At 39.3% G+C, this 21557-nt stretch overlaps 1 protein-coding gene across 11 annotated transcripts in view; it reads right to left on the bottom strand.

Annotated features, from left to right (window-relative positions):
• The window catches only part of LOC124066619 (diacylglycerol kinase beta), a 109528-nt gene that overhangs the window by 5212 nt on the left and 82759 nt on the right, over positions 1–21557 (bottom strand). For 10 of the 11 annotated variants that reach the window (XM_046403160.1, XM_046403159.1, XM_046403165.1 and 7 more), the window contains 3 exons: positions 19617–19707; positions 17145–17346; positions 1196–1316 (listed from right to left, as the gene is read on the bottom strand). In XM_046403160.1, coding sequence (XP_046259116.1) covers positions 1196–1316; positions 17145–17346; positions 19617–19707 — 414 coding nt within the window. Of the gene's footprint in view, positions 1–1195; positions 1317–17144; positions 17347–19123; positions 19279–19616; positions 19708–21557 lie in introns of those variants that run through there. The other variant, XM_046403170.1, reaches the window with a different exon arrangement.

The raw sequence follows: 21557 nt of genomic DNA, 5'->3' as shown, positions 1-21557 counted from the left end.
GTAGTAATAAAGTAGTAGTAAATAGTAAAGGTGACGACAGGGCAGCCATTCAGAGAATCACAGCTAGAAAGTTGAACATCTTCAGTAACTGATATGACAAACACAGACAGGGTGATTTCATGGGATGTGATTAGGGATATTGTTTCCTATCATGACCTAACTCAAATAATAATATGACAACTAACATGTAATTGGTTTGAAATAATTTAAATGCAAATCATTTATTAGAATCCTATGTAAGATAATCACATTTTAAGAGACAAGAAAAAACCCTCAAGTTCTCTACAGGTTTTCCATTTATAGGGTTGAATTCATGATGCTTCTGTAAAGTACTTCTGAGGTGTTCAGGCTTTCAGAACATCACATTTGTTTCATCCATTTCACGTCAAGTCAAGAAAGTCAAGAAAAAAAAAAAAAAAAAAAGATTAGTTTGCAGAGGATGCAATGGATGAACACCTTTTAGTAGAGCACATGGCCTGCCCTGTTGGCCTTCAGATGAGCTAAAGGCCACAAATGTTCCAAAAAGGGATGGTAGTGGATGTGCACGCAGCTCAGTTTGTACAGTTTGTGTCTGCTGCTGTTTTTCATATCATATGTGGCCGGTTGTAAGTCCTTGCTTTTATGTAGACAGCAGACGCAGACCCCCGTGGATGTGCATATTTAATCTGTACTTAATTTACAGAATTAACATTAATTAGCTCCAGATTATGTCTGCCACAAGTGACAGCGACAGATGATGTCAGCTCTGACAGCCTGAGAGCTCTTTACTGACATACGAAAGGAAGGATGGAGTGGAAATATTAGCATCAACGCTTTGTGAATCCAAAACTCGACACTACAGACAGATCATCCTGTGATTGCAAGTCAGTCCTCACATCCAGCGACTCACTTAGTAGAGCATGAAGTTTGAATACATAATTTATTATGTACAGGCATGTTACTGTTTGGATACCGCAGGGATTTTAGCCTTTATATGCACAAATAAACTCAAAAGGAATACATTTTTGATCATACATGTATAGCATGGACATGGATTCATTTAGTGCAGAAATATCTTCCAGTTTGTTGACCAGAAGGAAGGTGAAGGGAGGGGAGGAGAGTAAAGCAAGACAAATAAAAGGAAAGATGGAGAACTGAGATCAGAGGGTGACAGAGGGGAGGAGGATGGCTTAATTGAGGGGAGGGAGGTTCTGACCTGATGGTGACGTTGGCACACTGAGCCAGTCTGCGTCCTGCACTCTTCAGTCCGGTGTAGATCTGTCCCATCTCTATTGCCCCTTCGAGGCCAACCACCTCCAACAGCTGGTCACTGAAGTCTGGATGGAGAGGGTTACAGAGACAAGGGGAGGGAGAGGGAGAAACACAGAGAGATATTATCAGTTCAGTTAGAAGTGCTTTGCTTAACCGTACTCACAAATAGAGGTGCAAGGTATATATACACACAATATCCCTTGTCTCTTGTCCCCAGCTGCCAAGACCCAAATTAAATGTCCTGAAGTTGTGTTTCTAGCTTGGCCCCAAACACATCTGGTTGTGTTTGTGTGTAGGACACTGGCTGTGGAGCTGTTCCAAATGATAATCAGGAAATATGAAAAACTAGATGCACCATCGCAGTTGTAAACAGGAAAGTGCTGATAAGCACATACTGACTGACCTCAAGACAAGGAGAACTTGAACGTCACCATTTCTAAGAGTATGGTCTAGACCCACTCTGTTTGGAGAGTGTCATGAGATAACTTTTGTTGTGAGTTGGCACAATATAAATAAAGTGAACTGAACTGAATTGAACAGAACGGAGCATCAATACACACTCTGTGTTCTGCTTGCACTTTTGTCTGGTATTGTTCTGTAAATGTACTGTGTGTGTATTAATTCAATTAAATTTTAGAGAACGCTCCAAGTTCAAACTTCTATTACAAGAGCTTGGTTTTTTTTTATTCTTCACACAGCTACTTCGGTCCTGTGTATTACTATGGATACCTTTCTGAAGAGAAACAGCTATAAAGACTTGGCCTTTAATCTGGTAAATTTAAGAATTATAAGAAAAAGTAAACTAAGGAACAAGTTATTGTAGCGGCAACAGTGACTCATTCTGGTTGGCTGGTTTACCTTATCTACATCCTAAACACAACAAACAAGCATTCAAGAGAAAAGGAAAAAATGGTGGTCCTCAAACTAGGTGACTATTCCCAAACGATTATAAGATTACTTATTCACCATTGTGGTCACTTGTGGGATTTAGCTGTACTTTTAAAACTACTTAGATTAAGTTGCCTTTATCTACTTGTATATGCAATTCAAGTACATTACAGCACATTTAACCTGCAGATGCCTAACACAACCTAACAGATGAAGATTTATTTGGCCACTTTGGGGCAGCGGAAGTAAGTTGTGAACAATGAGATATTATCATTTTAAGTTGATATGGTGAACCTATCGACTTAAAATGTGATAAACAAAGAGTATAAAGAATATAACATTCATTTGGAGTCACCTGAATGTAAGTCCAACATTCACTCTCTTTCAGCTCTGTTTTTGGTCTCTACCAACTCCTGAGGGAAATATCTGGCTCTTTAGCTGCTAAATGCTTCACTGTGTTCGCCTGTTGGTCTCTAATTGTGTCTGTCTGCTGTTTGCCACTGCATGGGGTAAAGTACAGTGCATATTTGAGATTTTTCACTGCAAAGAGCTGTGGTTGAAAACTGCTGTTTGCCACTGCATGGGGTAAAGTACAGTGCATATTTGAGATTTTTCACTGCAAAGAGCTGTGGTTGAAAACAACACCACGAGAATGGTGAGACTGAACCAAAACAGTAAATAATAAATTAAAGAGTTTGGTCTAGACCTACTCTAATTGGAAAGTGTCATGAGATAACTTTTGCTGTGAATTGGCGCTATATGAATAAAGTGAACTGAATTGAAATTGAATTAAATTTGTGTACTGGACAGAAAAACAATGAGCTGAAGCTCATTATAAAGCTCTGTAAAACTGAGGGAAGCTGTAGTTTAAATTAATAATTCTCTGATTCATCAATACATTCACATTGTCAACTGATAAATATTTTCTAAGACTGGAGAGGGAAACTTTGGCATTTATGGAATATAACATCTATACACATTTCCATAAGACAACATGCACTCACCTTTCTTTTTGTGTCTACCTAACATGCCTGAGATGTCATGACAGTTTCAGTGAGAATTTCATTTGGCTAAACAAAACGAAAGAAAGAAAAAACACACCAGAGGATTCTGACAGCTTCTAAACTTTTAACTCTTTATTATCCTTTAGAATTTTCACTTTATATGAGAGCCCATAGAGCCTTATGGCAAGAGGATCAGTGAGACACTTGAACTTATAGTTCATCATAAATCACATCTATAATCTATAATGTTTTATGACTGTTGATATAGTGCATCAGAAAGCATTATGTGTGTTTATGAGCGTAACTTTGATTAGATTATATTCTTGGGTCAGACAAAACGTTATAAAGCCTTATGAACGCATTATAACACACTGTGAATGCCCCATAACACATGCGGTCTTCTTAGAAAGTGATCCTTTGTGTTCTGTCTATGTGTTTGAAAAGTGTGATGCCTTATAGTCAATATTTACAGACCTAATCATAAAGGTCAGTACTGATGTCATTTGATATTTCATATTCTAATACACTTTGGTTCATGCTTAGCCTAATATGACAGGGAAATTATGTGTTTGTATGGCCTCAGCAACTTCACTGGTTTTGCAAATACTTGGTGAAATATTAGAGAGAAATCTGCGAAATGTTTCGTCTTCACAGCCACTGTGATAATTTGTGAGGTGCTACAGCAGGATCAAATCTCATACCAGCTCATACAACTGTGTTGGTGGCAAGTTATCTACACTAATTAACTGTGCTCATGTACATCTTGTCCAAACACGAGAACAGGAACCAACCAATCTGAAGTGAACTAACCAGGCCGACAAAGACAATGAAGGAACTACTAGATCTTCCCATTATTCTGTTTATACTAAACAATGCACAGTGTAGTCTGGTGCAACACATAAAAATACATCCCAAACAGTCATAACTCTGCCTCTGTAAGCCATTCTCTATCGTTAATTATGCAGGTTAGTGCAACATTCTGAGAGTTGATTATGTTTATTCAGGCAGGCTGGTGCCAGCTCAACATCTGAACATTTCCCAACCCGTTCACATGCATCCGAAAAGCACCAGGTTTCGTTGGGTTGCTTTTCTTGTCTTGTCAAAGACACTTGTCTTTGTTCAGTGCTGAATCATTTTGAAAATGTCAAAAAATATATATATAAATAAATAAAAATTAGAAAGAAGAATGATCCCTCTGAGGGTTCCCATCCATTAAATATGCAGTTTTCCAACTGCAAATGTTATCTTGTAATTACATTTTGCAAAAGTTAATGGTGGGTTTAACGAAAAAGACAAAAAGAATAAAAATGGTGAGGCTCTAGATAAATACAGAGGCAGCTAGAAGTCTACTGGATTTAAGGGCTCTTGAATAGTTTGCTTCAATGAAGCAAGAAGGAAAGAAAAGGGTGGGGGTGGAGGGGGGGTTTGTGAAAGGCACCCATACAACCTGTCAAACCGTTGGAGTCCTCCTTCCAGCCCAGACAAGCTACGACTGGCAGCGCTGCCTGTTGTGGCTGGAGGCACAGGCTGCAGGTTTGTCTGTCTGTTACAGTGTAAACAATGTTAATAATTTCCTAATGTCGTCAGACCTCGCTCACCTTGTTGTCTTTGTTTCAAACTACAAACAGGAAAGCGTGCGTGTTTTTGCTTTGCTCTGGAGAGGAAATGAGCTCTGCAAAAACCTGATGCAACACTAGGCTCAGGACAAGCCTGGGTCATGACATACTTTAAGGAAAAAGACATGCATGCAAATATTCACACATTCATAAACAATTAATGCAATGCAACAATTAAGCGCATTTTGTGACAAGCTTCAACTATGATCAAGGTTTATGCGAGAATAAGTTTGCAGTTGCTGAGTCACTGGCATTTTAATATTTCAGATGACAATTCAAAGGAAAATGTCAGAGCAGAGTAAGGAACAAACGTTTTATAATCACTCAAAAGCTGTACTTTAGTTTTATCAGTCCTGCAAAAAAGCAAATGCTTGAGGCACATGAATTAGTACAGATGTGTGTGTGAGAAAAAGAAACAGACTGCAACTACTCGTGGTTCATTACGTGAAAACATGTATTTGATGTTACTTTGGTGATGCAACTGTAAAATAAAGAAATCCAGTTTTAAAGCTTTAGCCGTACTATCACAGGTTCAACACGAAACAAGTTCCGCAATGTGGAACACTGAAATCAGGTTACGAAATGCCCGTCATGTGTACGTTTTTTAATTACAGACCTTACATCTGAACTGATGGGTGAACACAACACTGACATCACCCTTTAAGCTGTTATGGCAAAACAACTGCTTATTTACACATCCAGCACTCACGGAGCAACAAATCAAACTGTTGTTAACTCTATCGACTCCTGAGTTATATAATAATCTAACTTTGATTAGATTATATTCATGCATTTTCCTCACATTTAAAAAGTATAGATGTGGTCTTCTTAGAAAGTGTTACTAAATTTTGCTTTGTGTTCTTTCTGTGTGTGCTTGAAGAGTGTGATGCCCAGTATTTACCGACCTGATCTGAAGGTCAGTAATGATGTCATTTGACATTTCACGTTCAATAAACTTTAGCTTAACATCATCACAAATCATTTATATAATATTCTAAATTTGATTCAATTATATTCATTTTCTTTCCTTATCTTGGTAGAAGTACTCTCGGCCATGTATAAAAAGAATAAGAAAATATTGGTGGAACCCAAAAATAAATGGGTACTAAAGAAAAAAAAATTATACAAAAAAAGAAAATTTGTACACATGGCTTCCTGCATAAGGCCCTTGTCTGGAGTTCATGTGTGAAAACAGCTATATATTAATTATAATATTGATAAGTGCAGCTTTCACAGTACATTTCCCAACATAAAGATCTAAATGCTTTCTTTCACCACATTGCAATAATAAGAATTGAAAAATTTGTTTATTCAGATCCAAAAGAATGAAGTCTACCATTTTTTTTCCCCCAGAAAAGGGAGATGATGATGAGGAGCTGATGTGAGTGTCCTAAACGGCAGCTAAAGTTCTGGTCACATGTTCACGATGGTGAGTCAAAAACTGAAATTATGTTTCATCTTTAGACTGATTTCTATTGCACAGACACAGACACATGTTCACCATATGCATCTCTCTGTCTCTGCAGAGCTTTCCAGGAAATCATTATAATAGGATTGGGCATCCATTAAGAAAAAACTGGACAGTTGGAAAGTAAGGGATCAAGAAGGGAGGGGGACTAGTGACAGAATGGATACACATGACAGATGGGAGTTAAAAGGAAGGCTAGATGTAAAGATGGACGCAGTCTGTCACTGTAGTTGAAAGACAGGGACTGTAGCGTGGTCTTATAGTGCAAGGTCTGAAGAAAGAAGAGGTAATAAATTCTAGAGTGTTGACATGTCCTATTTTAGGATTTTAAAATAGTGCTACACATATATCCTTTTCCTGTTAAATATATAAATCCCCCTCCTTCGCACACCCACCTATACATGTCTACTTCCTCCAAATACCAAAAATGGGCATGCCGTCCTGCCCGTGTCCCAGTGTGAGAGCCTGATGGCAGAATAGCCCACTGTGCTGGTTCTCACCTCAATGATTATTCCCGCCTCATCAGATCTCCGTGCTTTTGACTCTCAGGCAACCAGCACTGTTACTTCTCAGTGAGGTAGTGCTAAGAATAGAAAAGAACAGCCTCTTACATAACTCAGCCGCAATGCATTCTGGGATGGGATGGCATCGCTTTGCCAAGTAGCGGGCAGTGAGAATCATCGCTGCTGTGCTGCAGTATTTTCTGTGGTGTGCAGGCAGTTTAAATTCATCATCATTCATTAGTTTCAAAATTGAATGTTATGTAGTGCCTCGTCAGAATATTTCTGAACACGTTACTACAGAATATCGTCTAACTTTTAAACTAACATTTAAAGAATGAAAATTGTTTAATCAAATACGAGGTCAATAAAATATAGTTGATTTCTGATTAAAACCTAAAACAGAAATATATATATATAAGTATATATAAGTATGAAACATAAACAGACGGTGATGAAAAAATATTTTAAAGGATGAGGCTTGCTATATTCTCTATTTGAGAATAGTGACACCATATTTTTCATCACATCCCTTGAAAAGAGTAAAATGAACAATGGACTAATCCATCACAGAGTTCTTTCTGACTTCCCTACCATTTCTGTGGCTCTCAGCCCAAGGCCCAAGGATATAAATCCACAAAGTGAAACTTTGTTGTCTGCTACAGTGTCCCCATCACCTGGTCTGTGAACTCCTTTGAAAAAACATGAGAAAGAAATGTGTGCATTACAGGTTTTGGTTTCATGCCACCTGTTTTACATTAATTTGGTGATATTTCATTTATGAGTATTTGCCTACATAGATGGAGACCTTATTTTGACACTACAAATGTAATCTTGAATAAAGTCACACATTTGAGAAATTAACGTTAGCGAATACTTCCCTCCTGTTCACTTCAGTTCTATGCAAGCACAAGGCGTGAATAAAAACTTGCCTCCGGTGGCAAGCAAATGTCACATCCTGCACTGCCTACATTCAACACAGGAAAGTGATGGTCATCATCAGGGTTAACTGATGGTCAAACTCAAAACAACACAACACTCCTCAACAACCGACATTAGCTTTAATGCTAGTCTCCTTTTAATCAACACATGCGTTGTCTTGCAACTTACAACTATAACCAAAGATTTATGGGGAAACATAAGATATTCTGTATTGCTCGAGCCTAGGAATAATGTCGCTTGTCCGATTACACTATGTCTGCACGAAAGTGTTCGAGGACATCCAGTTAAACCTGTCGTATTCCAGATGGCGTACACACTGTTTTACTACCTTGATGAGCAACAGTGACAACTGAAAATGAATTGAATGTCTCTTGACATATTTACTGCACAAATGGACTGTGGATTAAATCATCTATCAAGCAGCCAAACTAGTGATGTTACTGAATGTCCTGATGAGGAGATCAAAAAAATCCGAAAAGACATAATAAAAAATTGATCTCAAGAAAATGATTGTGTGAGTGAGTGACAAGATACACAAATGAGTAAACAGGACTAAATATGGTATTTATTGGGAACTATTTTCAATCATGGATTAATAATAATATATTATAATATATAATATATAATATATAATATATAATAACATTTTTGGTGCTTTGGTGAGTACTGACTTCATCATAACAGTGTGGGAGAGAGGAATATATCAGGAATATATCAGCTACAAACACTAGCAGGATCCATGTATTGCTTTTTATGAGATTTGTTGATGTTAAGAAAAATACAGAATACTGCAAGCCTTGTGCTTTAAATGTTTTATATTTAGTGACAAGTTATTTATAGAAGCCTTTTAATTAGATATTGAAAGATGAATAATAATCCCCTTGAGGAATAAGTGCAGCTTTCATTGTACTGTAGCTTGAGGTGTTGGGCTATAATTATAAGCAGGCATATTTGTGTATCCTTCCTACGCCCACTTGCTGCCTCCCTGATGGGCCTGTTATTGTCTCAGGGTGGCCAGAGTCATCGCAGATGGTGAAGAGGAACTGCAGCTCACCTCGCCAGCCCCAACAGAGGTAAAGGTATGGGGGAGAGCACTTGGCCATTTGACATAGAACACAATGTTACTGTGATACAGTACATGAAAACCCTTACGCACAATGTTACCGACTGCCTGCATGAACCATAGGGTAAGATATAGAACTATGAAATGTCACTTTCTGTCACAGTTCACATCCAGAAACATGAACATTTTCCAGATGGGAGAAAAGCAGTCACGGAGAAGAACATATTACAGCCCCGTTCTGTTTTTAAAGAAGCTTTCAGAAATGTTTTCACTCCCATCCTGTTTAAAAACAACTGGCCTCTTTAAGGATCAGTCATTTGTCATTCATTAACTTTGAGTAAATGCATGACTGGAAGGTCACCCACTCTCCCACCATCTACTGAGAACAACTCAGCAGCTTTATACAGGAACTATTTCCAGCTACACAGACGGGTGGGGGCGAATCAGAGTAATTATAGTCTGCTGTTTCTGTTGTGTGAGAAGAAAACAATATGCAGTCTCTGGATGTGATCGGCCTAATATAGCTTCCTCCATGGTGTGTCACAGCTTAGACCGTTGGTGGGGAGGGTGGGGAGGGGTGGAGCAAGAGAAGGCAAGGTGAGGGGAGGGGAAAGAGCTCGGGGGTGTGATAGGTGGAAGAGGGATGACAGATCTAACAAGCAAGGAAAGAAAACAAATGAGTCAGAGAAGGAGACACGCAATGTGAACCTGGACAGACCATACCTGAAATAGCAGGTTTCTTAAAAAAAAAAAAACTGTATCAGTGTGCTGCCAGTGGTGAGCAACTTGTTTGATATTTAAAATCAATTTTGAAAAAAGGTTTTGTTTTACTACTGGCTCATCAGAAGAAGTAATCAGCCCACCTCCAACTAGGGTGCTTTCCCACAATGTTAAAGCTGCAACCTCCGCATGCAGGGGTGGAGACATTTCCCCGTAAGAATGAGCTGTTGATGCCAGTACATGTGCTGGTCTGGAGGCTTATAAGTTGTTGTAAGGTGTCTTTGACGAGCTGGAATAAATGATGAAACAGTAGTAACAGTGAAGCTATAGTTTTTACTAATATTAAGCAATGAGCAAATGATTATATTTTTAAGTTCCAAACACACACACAGCTCCTCACAAGTCCTGTTCTCATAGTAAAGCCCTGACTCACACACACTCTCCAATCCTGAGCAAAAACCGAGTGATTTTGATTTTGATGAGCTCACCAGTGGCTAGCTAGTGAGCGAACTTGTAAAGATCACAATTTTGGGTTTACCTAATTTTTCATCTCCTGTCAGGTCCTGCCCAATGACTGTTTATAAAGATGGATGAACTGAAAGCTCCCCCCAAAGTGAGACTAAAACATCTTTATGGCCCCCCCGATAGCCGGCTGCACAGGTCGTAAAGCCTTTCCCCTCCATGCAATCACACGGGACATAGACCAAATGGAAAGCAGCGGTGGAAGAAATAGTTATGTTTTTTTTTTATTATTATAATAAAAGCAGCAATATCACACTGTAAAAATTGAACTAACTTTTAAATACTAAATTTCATTACTTGATAGGTAAACTGTTAATAATATAGGATTTTAGAAACTCAGGTGTTCCATATAAAATTTTAATCTTAAATTCAACAATGTTGTCAAATAAACATAAAAAGTCGAATATTTCCCTGTGAGATGCAGCTTGAAATGGAAATACTCAAGTAAAATACACGTACTGTATATTAAAGTTGTTCATAAGTACAGTACTTCAGTAAATAAACCTTGTTTCCACCACTGCCAGTAAGAAAATAAACATTGCAAATGGGAATTCCTAAAATTAAAAACTTGAACGTACTAATTGAATTTCTAATGTTATTTCTTAGCACTACACATAACTACTGCGTATTCCTGTCCAGCAGCATAGACAACACACACACAAATCCCACGCCTCAGTCTCTGTAACCACCGTGTGCTGCGTTCACTTTATTTATGTGCATCCTTTCCAGCCAAATCCACCGCATGACGTTGAGGAAACGTGACCCGGGAGCAGGGAGGAAGTAAACAGGGGTGGGGAGAGATGGTGCAGAGATAAAAGTTGAGGAGGAGCATGGTGATGGGATCGGTTGACTTTGTGTGTGAATCGTGTTCCTGTCAGCAGCTCTTGCCTTCACTGTGTTTTCCTCTGCTCCTCTGACTGTTATCTATCTTCATCCAGCTGACAAGAATGGACTTGTGACCCCATTTACAAATTCAGACAGGTTGACTTTTTCTCACCACCCAAGATATTTGGAAAGCTCAAGCTTGACCTGCACTCAGACTGTTTTCTTTGTCCTAATTATGGAGTGTAATTTATACCTTGATGTCAGAACAGTAGGCCCACTGGAAGATGAGTTAAGGACAGAAGATGCAGGGTGTTTTGGAGTTTTTGATAGCATAATCCCGTAACATAACATCCAGCATTTCCAGAATGCCTATTTTGACCAATTTAACCTCAGCCCATTTGAAACTGACTTGCTTTTTTGTAAATTTCTGATCTGAGACTGAATTTTAAGATGTGTTCAGACCAAGTGTGAAGTAATTTTCTAAAATTCCTTTATGAGTAGCAACATTAGAAAGAAAATGAAAAAAGAGAGAGATGGGGCATGAACAGATGGGAATTTGCACTGGGCAGTGTTAAACTTTTACACGGCATGTTCAAGGTTGGAGTGTGCCTTTATTGCAACTTGTTGTTCTGATTAAACAAATAATGGAGGGTCATTGGTGTTCTGCCTCTGAGCCAGCACTGGGGTTAGTAACAGTACCCAACTGACGTCGGCGTAAAACAAACGAGGTGATGAGGTCGACAGGACAAGGGTATAATGTTTTCATTGTGTGTGCGCATCCCACAACAATTTAAATAGCAGCTAGCAGCAGTTAGCAGCTAAGCCAAAGAACAGCTACTGAGACTGTCTGCTAACTGGGGAGACACCTTGATGTCCATGAGGTCCTAGAGCTCCATATCTTCCAAGAGGAGGATTAGATCAACAACCATATCACAGCGATGGTGAGTGATTGTTATTACCAGTCTAGCAGAATGAGGTGTATATTTCTCTGTGGCCTAAGCAGCCCTGTATTGTTTTGCCTCCTTAATACTGATTAATCACTAGTCAATCATTAGCCAATTCTGTAAAGTATTTTTCTTCAGAGCGCTCTCTCTCTCTCTTGCTGATGGTCGAATGCGAGCCTCACTTCCAGCGCCCAACTTTCACAACTGCCTCAGGAATGGCAGCAGTTTCCGTACCATTTGTTATGAGCTCTAACCTGGTTGCTACTCTTTTATAGAGTCCTAGCGCTGTTATTGACAACACAGTGCTGCACAAAGACTGATGCCCAGAAACGTTCTGACATAGCCAAGAACTAAGAAAGTAAGGTAATACAGACAGAGGGCAGAGTCTCTGTGGATACAGACACCAAGACACACTTCAAGTGATGACTGACAGAAATCGCTTTTATATGACTGCATTGCTGTTTTTGGAAATTGCTGCATATTATACTGCTAGATTTCAGTGTTGCAAGTGACTGTATAACATTTTACCCCTGTATATGTTACTATAGGCTGTGTCTGTGTGCCTGTCTCAGCTGTCCATGCAGAGCAGAAACCAGAGCAGAAACACAGTGACTCAGACGACTGAAGTTTCATCACTGAGGTCAGAAGTGCCCAGGGCGTATTTCACTCACTCTGGGTAACCCTGGCTGATTGCATTATCTGCAGCAAATGGATTTAAAAGCTTTAGTTTATTGTGCCAGAGAAAGCAACTGCCATAAACAATTAGTTGTATGATAAACATGCAGGCACGCATACACAGAGGCAGAAGCACGCTAGAAAGTAGATTCTACCACACTAATATGTACAACATTGAAGTCACGCAGGAATATTCACCTATTTTGTTAAAGCTATTTACCTATTTGCTAAAAAAAGGGGAAGTGACTGCTATAAGTGACACTATATACTCATATGAAAATGTATGCATCTTTTAAAAGGACTAAAACTTTTAGTCTAAGAGAGCAATGGAAATAATATGAAATTGTGTTAATACTGCATTACTTATGAGGGTATATCATAACTTTATCTGAGCAATACGGCCAATACAAATAAACTGTACATTATAATTATTGTCTCCACTGTGTCAGACTGTTCCCATAGCTGAAGTACTTGTCTTGATCAGCAAACAGACTAAAAGCCAAAGTCAAAGGACAGTTTGTTCGTATTCGCTTCTTTAAGAGGCTACTTTGGGATTATGGCATGGATTTAGGTCAAGAGTTAAGAAGAGGTTGGTGATCTACAACATGAAAAGAGCTAATGACTGCAAAGGCTCTCACACCTATGGTGATACAAACGTGTGTCTCCTTGTGTGCACAGTGTCTGCTCTGGCATCTTTGGCTAAAATGGCTATAAATACCTGAGCAAGGGGACTGAGCAGACCTTTGGATGGAACTGAGAGAGGACAGGGGCAGCACAATAGAACAACAGGGTCAATAGCCAATGATGAAAACTGTACATGCTGTATTGTGTGTTTATGTGTGTGTTTTCAAAGATCTATGACATTGAAAAGACAGAAATCAAAGCAGCAAAGGCCTAGATATCGTCACTTTTAATCCCTAGTATGGATCAAACCCCCCAAATACTGAATCCTATACCCGTAATTCAACTCTTTCACACGTCTTTCACATAGACTGATAGAAGTGGACAGAGCAAGGTGAAAGGTGAAAGTCTGAAAGGTGAAACCAGTGCAAAATTGCCTTAAATCCCTAAATTCTTTCTAACAACCAGCAGGAGGAAACATCACTGATTTCAAGAAGAAGACTGATTGTTTGTAAGTTCTTGAGGAAATGAGCCTAATTGTAACTTGATTGATGACTCAGTAAACAATTTTCTAATGAGTTTATAGTCACTAGTTTCAAGTCTTCTTCAATGCAACATGAAGTTCATTGTGTAAATTATGCTAACATTTAGAGTAAAAACTAAGCAAGTCTACCTTGTAATTGACAAGTCCCCACCACAGTGGGTCCTTCAGTCCTTAGTCAGATCAGATCAGAAAATCAGAAAACAAGCATAACAATGCAGATCTGCTGCAGCTCCACCCCCTAGTCCATGTTTACGTCTGGTTTAGAAAACCAAGATAGCAACCATCATAATAAGTATAAAGTGTATAAACCAATTGGTACTTTATCTATGGTCTTAGGCAGGCAGGGAGGACTCTAACACAAACTCCACATCTCAACTTGTGACATAGACTTCCTGTCAAAAATCTGAACTCTCAAACCTAATCCACGATAACCCTGATCTCAGACTATAGCAAGCTTACTGAAGACCAGACATCCCACCCACATAGTATTTGTCACAAAGGAGCACTATATTGAACAACACGCTGGATGACAGGTGTATTAAAATTGCATCAAACAGATCCCCAAATCCAGCAAGAACCCAAATTCTGTCTCTGTACTAAAACTGTACAGACTTCCAGACTGTAACAGCTTGTATTGCTAATTTATGAGGATGGTTGCATGGAAAAGCCAAAGAAAGCTGTAACGAGAGGTGGAAGAGACTTCATAAGAGTAACGGTGCATTCACCCATACAGATACAAAGAGGTAGGGAGTCTGTTTCCTCTCACGTCTGGAGCTAGATAGTGTGCTGTGTGTAATTTGCATATTCATCTTGGATTAGGCAGTTGTTTTCTCATATTGGCTCATTACTGGACATCTAGTTTATTTCCTGAGCAATATGCTTCCATGCATCATGTTCCTAATTCAAGTCCTGGTATCTCCTTAAAGTTAGAGAGAAAAAGAGAAAGATTAAGTTTGGGAGGACCACGCAATCAATATTTCATCCATTTTGTTATGTATTATTAGGGGAGCCTTTTGAGCCTCTGAGTAGCGGTGGGCAACAATAGCACACCAGCATGTGATCTGAGGTTCAATTAATAAAGAATGGCTGTTGCATCTCTAGTGTTTGTCATAATGTCATTATGAACTTCAAACACTAAAACTTGATGAACTGGATATGAAAATATTTCACACTCACAGCACAAAACGTGTTACGTATTTTATGTTTCTCACCATTTAAAAAAAAAAAAAAAATCATCAAAATAATCTTAAATAGAACAACAATGTAGTGATTTTAGCACTGCCACAGTTATAATTTCCCCCAAATTGTAGTATGTTTCCCTAGTTTTACTTCAGTCAAATACTACTTTAGTTAGAGTCCATCAGTGTTTCTTCGTACACTATCGTTTCTTTCATTGTGTCTTCCTTTTCTGATATCATTTGCTCTTTCTCTCCTCCGATCTTTACTTCAGTATGGCCCTGAGGTCTCCATGGAAACAAGGTTTAGTTCAGTCAGCAATGATGTGGAGGCAAAGCGAAGTGAGAGAGACAGAAGTGGGATGAATCGAGGAAACCTTGGTGAAAGTATCCAGTTGGTTATTTTCCAATGTTTGTGGACACCAAACATCAGCTGAGAGTAACTCATCCTAGAGATTAGCCATATTATGAAAATAAAGCATAAAGAGCATAAATAAAGGCTGACTTTTTTGTCTCAGTTTGATGATCTCAGTTTTTGTGATACCACTTTCACCATGATGGTGATGGTGAAAACAATTATACTGCCGGGGGACGATAATGTTTTATTGTTTTATTGTCAGTATTATCAGTTTCTTATTAACTCTCATTTATTTTAATTCTCTGATTCCTGTTGACATTTTTTGAAACTATTTTTTTTTCTTATAGAATGCAAGAAGAAGAGAGACATGGTGACATGAGCTAAGGCCTTGCCTGGACATGTGACTTGTAAGTCACACATACACCCACACCACGCACACATCTTTTATATCCCAAAAATAAATGGTTTGACAAAAGCTAGAGAAAGTGCACATGAGTTACCAAGCAAAACTAAACAAAAGAGAAACTGAAATTTCTTCCAAAGTCAGGGGGCACAGATGAGGCAGATTTTAAAAAGAAAATCAATAAATCCTGTCTTAATATGTGCCGAGCCTCCAAAAACACTCAATCTTTTTAAGTGCCCTGGTCATTCATAGCCCACACGCCACTGTTAACACAGTTACAAAATCTGTAGTGCCCCAAGCAAAGATAAATCTCCTGGTTATTTTTTTCATTGTAAATTATTATTGTGATTATTATTATTCTCAGACTTGACAGCTCCAGAGGACATTATATAAGTGTTTTCTAAGGCAGACCTTTATGTGTTTATCTGCTGGTGTCGTATACTGCTGAAATGCTGTCATCCAGAGTGACACAATCGTCAATGCGTCTTAAATATCAAACATTTTTGATTTGGACTGGACTTGAATTTGTGTGTGTCTGCGATTTGAAAGACATGCCTGTTAATGAGCACCACATACAGTGATTTAAAGCTAAGAATCAAAGGTCCAGATGTGATAGGGGACATTCTGGGAAATGTGAAAATGAACAGATAAGTAGTGTGGAAACACTGATGCATGTGGTTTACAAAAACTGAGTAAGCAGCAGCGTACAAACAGTGTAGAATAAATTAAATCGATGTCTCATTACATAAACCAACTAGAATTTACGCCTTGCAGTTGGATGCCTCTGTCAACAGTTAAAGTTACAGTTTATATCCACGTCTCCCCAGACTCATCTATGTAGTGAAAACTATAAGGAAGTTAAAACTGAATTTAATAAAAGGTAATTAACTATACTTTTTTGGCAAAATTTGGTGAAATTTATGATGTCAGTGAAAAATTACTAGAGAGGCAAACAGTCTCCCACAGCTGAGGCTCAGGAGCTAGAGTGGGTCATCCACTAATGGGAAGGTTGATGGTTTGATCCTCAACTCCAGCTGCATGTCGAAGTGTCCCACAGCGAGATACTGAACTCCTGATGGCTCTTCCATTGGTGTGTTCATATGAATAGTTATTGCTCCTGATGTCCAGGTGGCACCCAGCATGAGAGCCTCTGCTAGCAGTGTGTGAACGTGTGAATGCTGGCTTGTGATAGAACGCGCTCTGAGTGGTGGATAGGAAGGGACTACAAAAGCACTGTATTCGTAAATTATGAGGTCCTGGGAGAGGATCCCTCTTTGTGGCCTTTCCTGAGGTTTTCTCCATTTTATTTCAGCGAAAACAAATTTTTTCGTTGGTTTTACTTGAATTGAGGGTCTAAGGACAGGGGACATCAACACTGTACAGACTGTACAGCCCACTGAGCCTTTGCAATTTGTGATTCTGAATTATATAAATAAAACTAACTCAGCACAGTTTCAACACCCAAGATTAGCCTCAACATGTCTATCTTTGAATTTTAGAAACCATAGAACGCTCAGCTTATTGCAGCTTCCTGTACACAGGTCGATGAATCCCAGAATTTCTGTTATTTCTTCTTCCAACATGTTCCTTAGAAAGAAAATCCTCATTCATCTCCTTTGACTCACCTTGCATGCAAAATTTGAGCTCTTTAGCATCTGTGATGGTGCTAGCGGGCATCCTGTCAGGAACCTTCTTGCTCATGCGGTTGTAGTTTCTCCTCTTCTTCGACTCACCCCACAAGTTGGAGCCACCGTGCATGCTGGGAATGTTGAGCACAGCAATGCCTTCCAACGATGTGTTGCTGAGGTCCAAGATGATCCCATCACACTGGGGTGAAATTAAATGAGGAGACAAAGGGACAGAAGGAAGAAGGACAAAGAAAGAGATTATGAAGAAATATTCAGTATCTCACAACACAAAAATATGACATTTAGGACAAACACTCTCGTTATCACTGGCTTACAGGGATAGACACGTCTCATCCAAATCGCTATGGACCTTTATGTGTGCAGCAGCTACAAGGTGAAGTCTGAAAAGGTAGGTCTTTAATCTGTAGCACAAGACAAGCAACTCAGGAGCTCCAGTAGGTGAAAGATGCCTGAATGAGCACTTGGGGTACTTCTCTGGCCAGGAAGGGGTGAATGTTGTGAAAAAGGAATTGCAAGGAGAAGGCTGCTTCAATAGTGGGGTGCAATGTTTGCCAGGAATGACAGTTCATCGCTCCCACATTTCATGCCATCTGAGTTGGCACCACCACAATGTTGTCAGTGGTGCTAGATGGGCCTGGGGAGAACTATTCTCCTGGAGGATTGCAAGGCCAGTCTTGTCCAGGATGACCTTTAGGTGGTGTCATGAAATCCATTCCACGATGTCAGCTAGGCAAGCAGTTACACATGCTTCCACCTGAGTGTCAGAGGGATGGAATTACAAGACAGGAGAGGCCGATGAGGGGTGTTCAGTTGGTTGTAATCTGGAACCTCAGTACTATATGCCATAAATCTTACACAGTGAACATTGAAAGAAAACAGCAAAATCTTCTGGGAGGAGATGTGATGGGGGAGGAAGGGGAGGGGGGCTGGAGCAGGTAAAAAAAAAAAGGTCTTAAATAGTTTTCTGGGATTTGAAACAGAAGTCTGCAATTAGTATTTAATGCAAACTTATGCTATCAGCCAGTTTCAAATGATCCTCCATGTGTTGCTTCCATCTGTGGAATAGTGTATTTTGGTATAAAGCCATTCCCTGAAATTTTGACGATCTTTTTCATGTTTTTTTTTTTTTTTTTTGGTCAAATGCCATTAGCTCAGCTGTGATTTGGCTTATTCCAGCTCATCCCACAGATTCTTGATCAAGTTGATTCTCGATCGACCATCGTTGTTGTCCTTGAGACATCCCTGAACTGTTTTCAAAATGTGATGGGGTGAATTGTCCAGTTGGGGGAGGTTGCTGCTGACGGGAAGAGTCGATGCCATTGGGAGGAGTGTACTTAGTCTGGTCTGCAGTGTTTAGGTGGGTGGTGTGTGTTAAAGACCATCCACAGGATTGAATGAATCCAAGATTTCCGCACAGAACATTTCATCGTAAATATATGATTCATTTCACCTTACAAGGGTTTTAATGTTGCGGCTGAATGGTGTACATAGTTGTTCCTATGTTTTTAATTGTACATGATGTCACTTTACATTTAAATCACACCCCTAAGAGAGATAAACAGAGATGTTTTGCAAATGGCTGCATAAACAGGTTTAGAAATAAAATAAATTCAGGCAAAGACATATAGACTACTTAAGAGGGGGAATGTACATAATACTTTATAAGAGCGTTTTCATTGCTCGAGTTCTCTGCGCGCTGATGCCATTGGTTGAGCTGGAGTACAAGCTACCATTGCGGTGAGTGACAGTTACCAGTGGAGAAGATGTGACATTATGAGCAAAGTGTGATTAAAATGAGGGCTGATCTGCACAGTGCAGACAAAGTAGCTTTAAGGCCACTACTGACAGTGGTGTTTAGGATGTCACTAACCCTAGCCCTGGCCCACATCTTCTTTGGTGGTGTATAATTTGGGCCCTGTTCTTATTTTAGTTTGTTTTTTTTTTTTTTTTCTTTTTGTGAACACTCAGTGATAGAGGGGACATTGGCCCTTTGAGATGAAGAGCAGATTGTTTGCATTTGCCCTCAATAGCTCCTGACAAGGTGTGCATCTTGTGTGTTTTCTTGGAGTCTTGCTGTGCTTTAAGCACCCTGGTGACGGATTATGCAGCGCTGTATGACAGAATGAGGCAATCAGTGACTTTATGGAGCATTAATCTGATGAAGAGCTATAAATAACCTATCTCATTAATGTGAGAAAACTACTTTGTTGTAAATTTCTGCAACACATTTTTTTAGAAAAACGTAAAAGATTAACAACACTTCTGCCAGGAAAAAGACAGAAAAATGAACTTGCTTACATGTAGTATACACAAGATGCTTCATAGCTTACTCTTTCTTTGCATCACATATGGTATATTCTTGGGTATTTAAAGATATCTTTCCACATACACAGACAAACACATCCATTATGCTTCTCTGACAACAGCTTTGACAAGACTGTGACTCACCTCGACTTCTATGCATTCGTTGAGTTTCTTGCAGGTGGCAGATATGGTCTCAGTGGTGCCAAACTCAAAGTACCAGAGCTTGTTCTTCACTCTGAGGAGTGAGAGGGAAAGCAGAAGGCAGACATGTTTTTTACTAACACATTACAAAATATTCCCAGTCCTAACTTTAGCTTGCACATGAGTACAGCACTGTCAGCCTACAGCTAGATTTGTTTAGGGTGCACTGAACACATATTGAAGCTGTCCGGTGCCTTGAGTCATCTCACATTTTGAATCTGACAACTTATGACAGCTTGCGGCCATATGACCACAGAGGTCAAGGCTCGATTGATGCACCCCAAAGCCTTAAAGTGGAGACACTGGCACTAGATACTAAACCACAGAACAGAAGTTCACCCCCACCATCTGTCAAACAAAGTGTTCTAGTCTTGTCCGCTCTTCCATTGAAACATAGCACACAGTGCCCTTAGAGCTGAGTTGAAAAATCAACATTGCCTCTGGAGGGGACACAGGGGGAAACATTGCTGTTGGAGACTATCAGAACAGAGTAAATATTATTGTGATTCACCACATTCAAAGCAACCCACAGGACAGACTGAGAAATGGTTCATTTGTGCCCTGCAGAGGAGTTGTCAGAGGTGACCTAATGGATACTGTTTTGTTTTTATCTTGCTGCCATTTGTTGTAGTTTTGGGACTGGACAGCACTGGACAAATCTCTGCTTGATAAACTTTGGAAATTATGTCACAAAATGGTGAAAAGTAATGATTGACAGTCAGCAGTCCTTGATTTGTGTGGTTGCTATCTAAAGTTTTTGATTTAAACCATTCTGTAGGTGAGCCAAGACACACTGTTGAACCATGAAAAATGCATATGGATTCATATGGATACAGCACTCGCACCATCTTCCCACCACACCTCACTCTAAATGTTTAAAGTCGCAAAATTAGCCATAACCTGTTTACAAAATGTGTATTAATAGGAGTTTATCACATTGAAGACAAAAGCAGATGTTAGCGTGTGTACATGTTTTGTTTTGTTTTTTTTTTTTTTGCTGTGTGTGAAAGGGATACAACCTTGAATGACAATGACAATGAACCTTGAGTTAGGAATTTTTCACAGATATGTCTTACCAAGAACAAGAAACCTCCACCTCCATACACCTCCAAAAATCCATGGTTCATGTCTACTCAATGATTTCCTTCATCTTTTTGTAAAGGGAGTGCTAACCAAAAAACTCAACAATCAGCATAACTGATGTTTCACCCTGCATTGCTCTAGAAATGACACATAATTCAATATAAGTTCAATAGCATGTAGATATGCTGCTGATACTGACAACACAGCTATTGACACAACAGCTCAGTATCATGTGGGTGTACCACTGCCAAGGTTATTTGCTACCCTGGCATTGACATTGAGAGGGGACATAGATCTTCTAATTGAAACACACGCTAAATAAACTAACAATTAAAAAGCTTATTTCATTCTTTTCACTCAAGCACATTAAAATAATTCAGGCAACAGAGCTCAACACATAGTCAACATAAATTTAAATTGTACAACAGACCTGAAGGTATTAAAATCATTCCTAACTGCCTGTTTTACTTGTAGCTGAAATGCCTTAAGCTGCTGTACTTGTTTTTCTCTCTGCTAATTGTCTTTCTGTCCCTTGTTCTTTCTCTTTCACCTTAACACCTCCCCAGAAACCTCTGCTGCTGTCAAATCAGGGGATTATGAGCATATTTGAGATCACAATTAGGAACAGTTGCGGTTCTCAACGAGGCGAGCTGCCTAACCTCATTAAGCTGCTTCCACTTGAGACGACCCATAAGAAATGCAATTAACTCATGTTTTTTTCCCCTCTCTTATGGACAGAGAGTGCAACAGGGAGACAGTCTACTTCCATAATCCTTTCCTCCATTATTCCCATGTTTCTGC

Source organism: Scatophagus argus, chromosome 11 (assembly GCF_020382885.2).
Source record: "Scatophagus argus isolate fScaArg1 chromosome 11, fScaArg1.pri, whole genome shotgun sequence".
NCBI lineage: Eukaryota > Metazoa > Chordata > Actinopteri > Scatophagidae > Scatophagus > Scatophagus argus.
Note: the sequence above shows the minus strand (reverse complement) of the source record. Positions and strands in the feature narration are given on the sequence as shown.